The following is a 10,465-nucleotide window of genomic DNA, read 5'->3' as shown; positions in this document are numbered from 1 at the left end:
AGTGCCCTCTCTCTCTCTCTCTCTCTCTCTCTCTCTCTCTCTCTCTAAGAAAGAAAACAAAGGCAAGGCCATGGCTTTTTTTCTTATCTCATTATATCTCTCTTTAGTAAAATTTAATTTAAACAAGCTTCATTAGAGAGTTTCTCTTTAGTAAAATTTAATTTAAACAAGCTTCATTAGAGAGTTTCTCAAACAACAAACCATGACATCAAAATTTTGTAGTTTCTTTTAATGTCTCGACTTGTGGACGTAGAGATCTTGGGTCTGAACACAGTGTAATATATTATAGTGTAATTACTAGTACTCAACCCGCGTATTGCTGTGGTATGCAAAAGACAGTAAGAAGCAAAAAACGGGAATGGAAGCCGAAAATCAGGAATGCAAGTAGAACTACAAAGGGTCAAATAGATGGGATTTTTTCCTCTTATTTCTTAGAAATCTAGGATTTCTTTTTTTATCCTCTACTTGTGCCTTGGTCCATGGTTAATATGTAATAATAGATTAAATTCTTACAGAAGAAATTTGTGAATTTTTAGATAAAATTGAATTTAGCCCACAGGCCTACAATCCCACAATCCGCGTTCAAATATGGCAATAACTTCCTCGTCAGGATGGCTATGGGCGAGTGGGGCTGGATCTGCAGCTGCCATGTCCGCTGTTCTTGCCAAGCTTCTCTCACCTCAGGTATAAGGCTCTCCACCGCTCTCTCTTTTTCGATTTATCCCACATGTTTGATGGGCGTGTAACCAACCGCTTTCTGTGAAGGGCAGCTCCCTTTGCTTGTGAGGTTTGCTGGTTATGGAGGCGTCGTCTTGCTTAATGTCTTCATGTGGAGCTGCTATGTCCGAAGCCTCAAGATTCTCTCGTCTCTGCAGGCCACCGTTGTAAACTTCGCTTCGAACTTCCTCATTTCCGGACTGGCCGGTTATGTGTGCTTCTACGAAGATCTACATCTTCAGGTGCTTACCATTATTGTTACTCGCCATAAATTAATCAAGAAGCATGGGCTCACTACAAATCGGCTCTCTAGTTAGCACAGAATCCACTGTTCCTGTCACACCCTTAAGTGTGGTTGTTTTCTGGAATCCTGCATAAATTAATTGACCAATCCCATTGCAAAATTACAGAAGTATGAGCTGATAAGATTGCTTTCTTATTAACACATTATCCACTTTTCCTTTAACGTATCTGAAGATACTACTAATGGCATTCGGGTTTGGTCTCCTGGTGGGAAACTAACCAATCTCATTGTGTAATTGCATTTTGTTCCAATCAAGCATGTGATGATAAGTCTGTTCAATCATCTGCACATAATCCATTGTTCCTTTCACATATCTAAAGGCACTCAAGTGTGATTTCCTAGGATCTGCATATACACTAAGTGACCAGCCCCATTGCTTAATAGCATTTTGTACCAAGAAGCATGGGATCTCTTATTAGTCCATGATACACTTGTTCCTTCCACATATCTGAGGCTCCTTTTAACTGCATTCACGTGTGGCTTTACGGGATCTTGCATGAGCTAATTGATCAATCCCACCCCATAGCTTTTTTTCACATCGCATTTTGGCCATAAATTAACCAAGAAGCATGAGCTCTCTTATTTGTTTTCAATTGGCATGCAGTGGTTTCTAGGAGCTTTCCTCATTGTTCTTGGCATCGTGCTACTTAGCCAGGCTGACAAAACGCAGGAACACTCCAAACTAAACTAGGTTTGTTACAAACCAACCTTCAAGATAGTAGACATGATTAAAAAAGCAAAGCTTCCGAAATTGCTGTATTTATTTATTTATTTTCTTTCATTTTTTAACTGTCTGCATTTTCTTTTCAGCACAATGCATTCTGGTTGCAGTATTACTCTTTATCTCATGTTTGCTCACTGCCCCAGTTAGCTAGCAATGATTTCCTCGCTTGCAAAGGGCCTTGGTTTTCTTGCAAAGCAGGACCAAACCAGGATAGTGTAGCATGGTTAGCCACCAGGTTGGTGATTATAGAGGTCTCTTGTATTACTGTTTTTAGTTGGAAGGCTACAAAAGTGAGGGAGTACTTACCTTAGTTTAATAGGGAATGTGATAAGATACCCTTCTTCTAAACACATTACAGTTTCTTAGGGAAGAAAGGACCCTTTATCAATGTGTATCTTCTAGGGAATACTACTGTACATGTAAGTCACATAAAGCAATGCCAAAAAGAATTTAGTTTCTCTGTACCCCGTTTAGTGAGAGAGGAAAGAATAGAGACATATGCCTATGGATGCTTTGACACAGGTTTTAAGATTTCATTTGAAGCCAATAAAGAGACTGCTTCTTTGTTACTTTGTGAGGTGGAGGGAAGGGTCAGGTCATTTATGAAGGGAAGGGAGAGTAGGGTTTGCAGTGCCAGTTCCCTGGATCAGATAGGATCATCAGTGTGCAGCTTCCACAAGCGTTTGCCATTTGCCTTGTGGAGGACAGCAGGTCATTAGCTAGGTCATCAGTGTGCAGCTTCCACAAGCGTTTGCCATTTGCCTTGTGGAGGACAGCAGGTCATTAGCTAGGTTATGCATTGCAGCAGAATCGGACAGCATACAGCTAGAGATCAGAGTCAAGATCTGTGTTTTCCATTGTATATATGCATCCATACTATATAATAGGAGTAGGTTAGGTAAAGCGTCTCTCTTCTCGTTCTATCTACTTCTCAGTGTTTTGATCATGCAAGTAGATTAGTGTTTTCCTAATCAGCGTTAACTATTATCAATCACACTTAGCTTCCACAGTCATGTCACATTGGTATCAGAGCATCAGGCTTCCTTATGCTAGTTCCTTGCGATAGGTGATCCTGAGACGTTTTGCATCTACCATCTGTGCATTAGGTTTTGCAGGCAACAGGGTTCTGGATTAGGTTTTTGCGTTAGGGTTTCCTGCAACGAGATCTTGGATGTCTGGTGTCAGTTTTTGCTTGTAGAGAGTCTGCATGTGTCAAGCCTAAGTAAAGTAGCAAAGTCTTCCTCTCCATACTTTCCTGACATAACCATTACTGAGATGGAAAGCATTGATGCTATGATGGAGAGGTTTAGATCTAGGTAGAGTGCCATCATCAAGAAGATGAAGAGCTTCTAGCTTGGTATAGACAGGAAGAAGAATGCAAGGCCCAACTAATGGAACAGACTGCTACCAACGACTGGAAGAAGAAGGTGAGTAAATTGGCAGCTTATGTGGCAGCATTGACAAGTACCACAGTGGAGCCACCAAGGGTTGAGACTTAGCTGGAGGGCGTTGTCTCCTGTGCAGAAGAGCTTCCAAGTCCAGAGGGACTATCTTAGAGGGTGAAGGTCCAAGGAAGGTGTGGTTGCCAGAGTTTATGTCTGAGCTTGAGCTAGTTTCTGAAGGCCAACAGTTATCCGAGGAGTTTTGAGTGTGTCTCTCTGAATCTATTAAGGAGGAGGATGTTGTCAGTGACACCCAAGGTAGCACACTGGGGTCCACTAAAAAGCCTTTGCTGGTCCCCATGTCGTGGTGGATGTGACATCCACCCAGAATCCACAAGAATTATGCCAGTTAATTATTGCCCATGAGGCGAGGCAAAACTCCTCACTTGCCGCTTCTGCGAAGTGGTGTAAGGTCCCCTCTGTTCTGGCAAAGTATGCTGATGATCAACAGGAGGGACTATCTGTTGCTTTCAATGCCTACTTGATACCCAATATAGCAATATAGTGCACTGGAGTGCCCTTGGGGATCCACTAAAAAGCCTCTGCTGGTTGCCATGTTGTCGTGGAGGTAAAGTCCACCCAGAATCTGCAAGAACTATGCCTGCTCATTATTGCCCTTGTACGCTCCAACCCAAGTAGCATGGGGCACGTGAAATCCTGTGTGAATCAGCAAGGACCACCTTGCAAGGCTAAATACTCCCGAGTGACCGATAGCGAAGCAGTACTGTGAGGGAAAGGTGAAAAGAACCCCCATCGGGGAGAGTAATAGAACATGAAACCGTGAGCTCCCAAGCAATGGGAGGAGAATCGGATCTCTGACCGTGTGCCTCTTGAAGAATAAGTGGGTGACTTATAGGCAGTGGCCCGGTTAAAGGGAGTCTCCCTGAAGCCATAGTGAAAGCGAGTCTTGCTATGGGGAAATTGTCATTGCTTATAAACCCGAACCAGAGTGATCTATCCATGACCATGATAATGCCACTCGAACCCAAAGCTAGCTGGATCTCCCTAAAATGCGTTGAGGCACAACAGTTGTCTATCTAGGGATAAAGCACTGTTCCAATGTTGCATGCACGGAAGCCTTGCTGTACTGATCCATAGCCCCGAGCCTGATTAATAACAAGATGCTTTTTTTTTTCGGGAAAAAGATCCTTCTATTAGTTAAAGAAAAAACAGCCACAAAGGGCTGGATACAACCACAAAGGGCTAAATACAAACTTGCCTCATTTAAGGGCGGGAAACAAATGATCATAAGGGGAAGAGACTCTTCTCCTTTGGCTGGCTACTCTGTGAGGAGAAGGCTATCTCATACAGGGGGAGGGGGGGGGGAAACAACCACATAGGTGGTCTGTAATGCCAAATGGGGTCATCGCCTCTATCTGCGAGGAAAGGGCCAGGCCTCCAAAGTCTCAAGAAAGCTTCTCGTCGCTTTTGTATGCGGTCAGAACCTCCTTTGAACTTCCCCTACTGACCGCCGCAAAGGGGGTGTGTGAATGATACCAAGCCATATGCTCCTGATGGTCTCAGTCGACGAAGTGTGGGTACCCTCGATGGCCTCGCTGCATCTAGCACGTCAAATGTGCCAGGTTGCTATGCTACTACAAATCTCCCATCTCTGGCATGAGCTTGGTTGCCAGTCGCCTATAGGTGAGGCTGTGATTGGTACTGCTGCAATACGATGGTGAGAGATGCAAATCTGAAAATAAAAGACTGAACCTGAACCTGAACCTTCTTGGCTGAGGAGAATCCTCTGCCCTTGACCTTCAATCCTTCACCCTTTGCGTTAGCTTCTCCTTGGCTGTCCTGGCCCTTGAGTTAGCTCCAGCCTTTGTGAATTATGAGATGAGTGAATTGAATTATGCCCTGGGTATTTATACCCCTCACATATGCTGGTCGGCTGGTTTTACCTCAGTCGGCTGACTGAAAATAGCCTCACGACTGCATAAATAGCATTAAATGCTGGAAAATTCATGCGCATTCACACCCGGCTGTCTGGCCAGCATGTGCTTCTTTATGGGCTGCTGGGCAGCCTGTGTGGGCTGCCCCACACCTGGCCGACAGGCCTTCCAGCCCATCCCATGGCTGGTGGGCACAGCCAAGGCCCTCCTTGCCCTTTGGCACCTCCCCCATGCCCACATAATTGTTCTTGGGGCAGCCCTATGGGCTGGCCCCATCCCTATGTGCAAATCCTACATGTCTACACAGAGGTTTGGCATCCAGTGTTATACCAGATACACAGAACCACTGACATCATTCTAGAGGGAGACTCTCAGCGCGGACTGGCACTGTTTCATGTGTAGGACAATGCACACCTGACCTTGGACGCATGTGGAAGACAATGCACACCTGACCTCGGACGACTGGAGTGGAACCTTGGCTGACTGGTCCCGGACTGGGCTCACATGGGACCAATTTTCCACCCCAGGTCCTGCACCTTCTCTACAGATATGTCTACGTGGCATCCAAGTGCGGGATGCACGTGACATCCCCTTCTGCTTAACTTGACAGAAGCTGCATAGCCTGCAAATAATCCATCAATAACGCCGGATAGTCCTCGAAAAACTCTTTGTCAAGCCATACCGCTTTGTGGGTCCCTCGGTCCTGAAACTTCGTGAGGGACTGTCTTTGCCTTTGGTCTGAGCCATGCTTGAAGCGGTGCAAAAGGATCTGTTTTGGATCTACAGACAGCACTTTAGCCAACCTGTCTTTTATTGACTTCAAAATCTCCTGGTAAGACTCCGTTAATCTGTTCGCTTTAGGTACTGAAGATGAGGTTTTGGTCAATAGCGATTGGAATGGTCTTCCAAACGTTGCCTCATATGGAGTCTTGCCAATGGCTGAAGAAAAAGAATCATTCAAAACAGCTTGAACTAAAGGCAAATAAGATTTCCACTTACCTTGTTGATTGTGGACATAACACTTCAGCACATCAAAGGCCAACTGGTTGTAGATTTCTGTCTGGCCGTCCGTCTGTGGGTGAAATGCACAGGAAAAATTCAATTTAGTACCAAAGTTATCAAACAATGCCCTCCAAAAATGACTGGTAAACTTGGCATCTCGGTCTGACACTATGGTCCTAGGGATCTCGCCAATCGGGTACCAATGCCGAATGAACAAATAGGCAACATCTTCGGCGGTTTAAACTTGTGTTTTGCGCTTCAAGGTAGTTGCTTCTGGCCTCCGCTATAAACAGGAAGATGAAGGGGGCCAGGGGCAGCCTTAGCAGACCGAAAAGGAGATGGAGAAGCACTCTCCGCTGGCATCCTGGTTGAGGACTGGTTTGTGTGCCGAGGAGTTCAAGTGGCTGAAGACCGTGGTCCGTACTGCCCTCCAAGTTGGGCCAGTCTACGAAAGGAGTACTGCCATGTCCTATCGACAGGTCCGTGCTGGTGCTATTGGTTTTAAAAAGGGAAGGTGTTATCTATGTCACTTCATAGCATAATACATAGCATCCGACAATACATCATCATACTTTGAAACCACTGAAACAACAATATGAAAAACTGCACAAAACACAACACTAGGGGCTGAAGTTGGGCCAGCTCCCCCCTGAGGTATCTTTATTACCAATAGAGTGTTCCAATACAAGAGAACAGGTGCCAGAGAGTAAACTCTCTTTAGATTGGCACCAAATACATTCAGAATGTGATGAAAACAAATCAAACAATTGTCTGAGACTTCAATCTCAGCCTTCCAAGAGCTCCTCGAGCACATCCACACTCTAGTACGTGATCACACGCTCTAGCAGTGGTGCTGTCCAGAATAACCAGCTATGAAAAACCTTGGCTCTGGCCACCTGAAGGTTCCACCCTTAAAGCCATAGGCTTCATATAGGTTTAGATACTGTTTGCCTTCAAATCTGTCGTGAAGAACCTTGCTGAATTTGGATTGAACAGCACTGTTTTCAGCCCACAAACATGCTGTACAGGCACCCCAAGAGATGAGATGGGTGCCCTGTTGTTTGCCTTGAACCAAGAGCCTTCAGAGCATCAAATCTCAGCCCTGAAACCTGCTGTAGAGCAGTCGACCAGCCCTGTAGAGAAGCCGGAAGGGGTCGCCTACTTCAAAAGAGAGAAGAATCGCTTTTGCTTGTAGAAGCTAGGGAGGCAAGCCTTCAGCTATATGGCAGCCCTGCAAGGAGTCGGCCAGCCCTCAAGAGCAACTTTGCATGCCCAACTGACACCTATGAGAAGCCTAGGGTCATGGGTGTTCCATCTCCAAAAACAGCTGGAAAGGGGGACGCCTAGCTGATTTTGGCCTTCCCCTCCCTGAGTAGCAACTCGTGGGATCTATTATAGCTTGATGGGTTGCCCACCTTGAGTAATGGCCAAGTTTCATTAAAAACTGGTCCTCTTGATGTGAACACTTTTAAAAATTGTCCGCCCAAACTTAAGTGTATGTAAACACCTGCACTCATAAACCTTAGGTATGATAAAATATAAGCTGGAAATTGAGTTTGGGGTCACTTACCACGTGCGAAACACATAAGACCACCACCTCAGTCCCAAACAGGTGTGCACGCATGCGTACACAGGTTTCCAGGTGTCCCCGGAACCCATGGACAATCACAAGCAGAAATACCATGCATTGTCCAGGCAGTTAAGACAAGTCATTCATGCATGTCAAAACACACACAAATGCTTTATGCATAATATTCTGGATTCCATCTCCCAACTTATTCATCTTGTACCGAACCCATCTGGGGCACCACCCATACAGGTATAAAGAACGCTCACCAGGGTGTCCATCCTTCCATGAGACTTCATCAGCATGCTAGGAACTCTCACTAGGGTATCCACCCTTCCATGAAGCCCTTCCACATGTACTAAGTCATGCCAGGAACTCACACCAAGATATCAATCCTTCCATGGAGTCCTTCCACATGTAACCAATCATACCAGGAGCTCACACCAGGATCTCAATCCTTCCATGGAGTCCTTCCGCATGTACTAAACCATGCCTAGAACACACACCAGGGTCTATACCCACCCTTCCATGGTGTTCCTCCACGTGTGTATAATCAGAAATATGACAATCTACCTGACGAAGCCGGTCTAGGTGCGCCATGGATCATGTGGGGAAGAAGCTAGAGGTGTTGGCTGATAGCTTTGGGGATGTTTTTAGGCTGTGCCTAGCAGGGTTATGAGTCTCCACTCTCAAACCTCCAATTGGTATGGTGCCTCCTTAGGGATGAAGTGGATGAGGCCTTTGGAGATGCAAGGCCATGAGTTCATTGAAGGCATTTTTGGGACTGCCCTTCAACAGATACCGATTTTATTGAAAGAAAGATACTAGAAGTCCGTCTTTGCCTAGGCACTTCTTGCAAGGTTGTCTCATCCCTGCAGATTTGGAAAATAAGAATTCATATCTTTTTTTTTCTATATATTGTACATATGCATTTCTTTCTTTCTTAATGTAAATTTTTTTTGGGGGTTGCATATGGATATGATTATATGAGTCTCCACATATGTGGGAAGACAATTGGATAGATCATGCATATTGATCAGGCCATTGAGAGCTATAGGTTATAGTGGATCCGTAGTAGCCGTTCAACAACAATTTTGTATAGTCAGCACATGTGCCAGCAGCAAGAATTGCGTTTGTCGAAAGCAACAGAGGATCATGTGGGCGCGTGGTCCAGGAGCGGTGAGGCTAAACTTTTCCTTGATCAATTATGAGAGCAAGAAAGCAACAAAAGCAGCCGCTCTACTTTTGTGAGGGCAGACAACACACGAGGCAGTGAAGAATGTGTAACAACAGGTGCACCCAATTGTACGTGTGGACTGCCTCAAAGTGTGCGCGCAAGGCTGACAGCAGCTCTATGGCAGTCCTGTACAGTCAGGGAGTAGGCGTACGTGGGGGCAGCAAGATGCACATTTTGGCAGCTTAAGTTGTATGCATGGTATGGGTGAGATGGCATCATAAGCTGTTATGCAGGGCGTTGCATGGACATTCAGCAGGGAAAGAGGAACAGGCCTATTTGTAGCACACAGGGCACTCACAAGCAGATCACCCATGTGTTTGTACGTAGGCAACTGGGACCTTTCATTGGTGTTGTGCTTTCTTTTTTACTGAAATTAGCTGTTATGCATTGTCTGGGTGGTTCCAAGTTCTATGGGCACACAAAGCCGGGTGGTGCTAGATGGAGGTGATATGCACATGCAGCCAATTGAAAGCACTGTCATTAGCACTAAGGAGAGAATTAAACAGTAGCATGGGAACCCTCCCTTGAGCTTGAAGGAGAATCGATCTGTTTTTGTAATCTTTGAACTAGTGTATGTTTGATGCGTGGTTTATCTCATGCCTACTCATTCCATCTCAACAAATCTTTTTGGCTTGCTTTGTAACAGCTTTTTTTCCCTGACCTTTGACACAAATGCTTGATATGCAAATTGACTGACAGAGCAACATGCTGATATGAAATGAAGGCCCTCATGCAGCATTTATGAATGTGGGTTCAGTTTGTTGTGGAGCTGTCAGTGTGCTGCAGCAGGAGCTATAAAAGGTGGAGATTCTTTCTTGGCAACAACTATAAGGGCTGAGTTTCCGCTCTCAGCAGAGGGTAACAATAATTTGGGGCAAGAGTAGTTCTCCCTCATTAGGTGATAGTGTAATCTTTGACTCTTCAACATCTCGCTTTTACTTTATAGACGTACAATATTGTTGTAAAGAAGTCAAGGGTTCACCATAAGCCTTTAGCAATTTTTAGATGTTTATATAATGCATCAGATAAGGTAATGCATATTTATATATTGAATATAATTTTCACCGTATAATATTTAAGACATTAAGGGATTTATTATTGTGTTTTGAATATATGTGCATGCATGAATATATGTGCATGCATGAATTGGGAGAGGGGAGAAAAGGGAGGGAGGGAGAGGGGGAACAAATGTTACATACTGCTTAGACCTATGTTTTAAAATGGTAGGCCACATTTTCTTTTTCGGCAATGTGTTTTCTTGATGATGTTTTGCTAGGCGTACTTAGAATTGAGCATGCAGATTTCATGGTTATGTTTTCATAACTTTATTTATGGAAGCAAATGTGAAAAGTCTTTGGACATGAAAATTGTTGAACGGAGACCACATGCTATAATAACCATAAAATGAGTGGGGAAAACCTTTGAGCTTTGTAGATTAGTTTTGGCTCTTAATTCTAGTGCTTAATGTAGCGTGAGGTTTTGCCCCATGTCATTCATGTCATAATATCTCCACTTATATGTATCACATTTGCCTACTCTTTATCAGCAGGATTGCTTTATGTCAATGACATGACCCA

The 10,465-nt window shown here is 44.6% G+C and overlaps 1 protein-coding gene across 4 annotated transcripts; it reads left to right on the top strand.

Moving 5' to 3' along the window:
- The first annotated feature begins 526 nt into the window (after nucleotides 1–526).
- LOC147642438 (cell growth defect protein) lies at nucleotides 527–9,983 on the top strand. 4 transcript variants are annotated; one of them, XM_086806493.1, is made up of 4 exons: nucleotides 527–684; nucleotides 771–959; nucleotides 1,626–1,712; nucleotides 9,646–9,875. In XM_086806493.1, exons 1-3 carry the CDS (start codon nucleotides 589–591, stop codon nucleotides 1,710–1,712), a joined length of 372 nt encoding a protein of 123 aa, XP_086662619.1. In that variant the 5' UTR covers nucleotides 527–588; the 3' UTR covers nucleotides 9,646–9,875. The 4 variants fall into 4 exon arrangements, with proteins under 4 accessions (XP_086662619.1, XP_086662612.1, XP_086662606.1 ...); XM_086806486.1 differs by having other exon boundaries at nucleotides 9,588–9,875; XM_086806480.1 differs by having other exon boundaries at nucleotides 9,535–9,875.
- The last annotated feature ends 482 nt before the right edge of the window (nucleotides 9,984–10,465 follow it).

Source organism: Cibotium barometz, chromosome 1 (assembly GCF_041138505.1).
Source record: "Cibotium barometz isolate CiBa-2024 chromosome 1, ASM4113850v1, whole genome shotgun sequence".
In the NCBI taxonomy this organism is placed as follows: Eukaryota; Viridiplantae; Streptophyta; class Polypodiopsida; order Cyatheales; family Cibotiaceae; genus Cibotium; species Cibotium barometz.
This window is presented reverse-complemented; position numbering and strand designations above follow the sequence as displayed.

Excerpts from the sequence above, each read along its gene's own strand:
- LOC147642438 (XM_086806493.1), top strand. The coding sequence starts at position 589 with ATGGCAATAACTTCCTCGTCAGGATGGCTATGGGCGAGTGGGGCTGGA. Across the intron at positions 685-770 it reads CCAAGCTTCTCTCACCTCAG|CTCCCTTTGCTTGTGAGGTT; the intron begins GTATAAGGCTCT and ends TGTGAAGGGCAG. Across the intron at positions 960-1,625 it reads ACGAAGATCTACATCTTCAG|TGGTTTCTAGGAGCTTTCCT; the intron begins GTGCTTACCATT and ends ATTGGCATGCAG.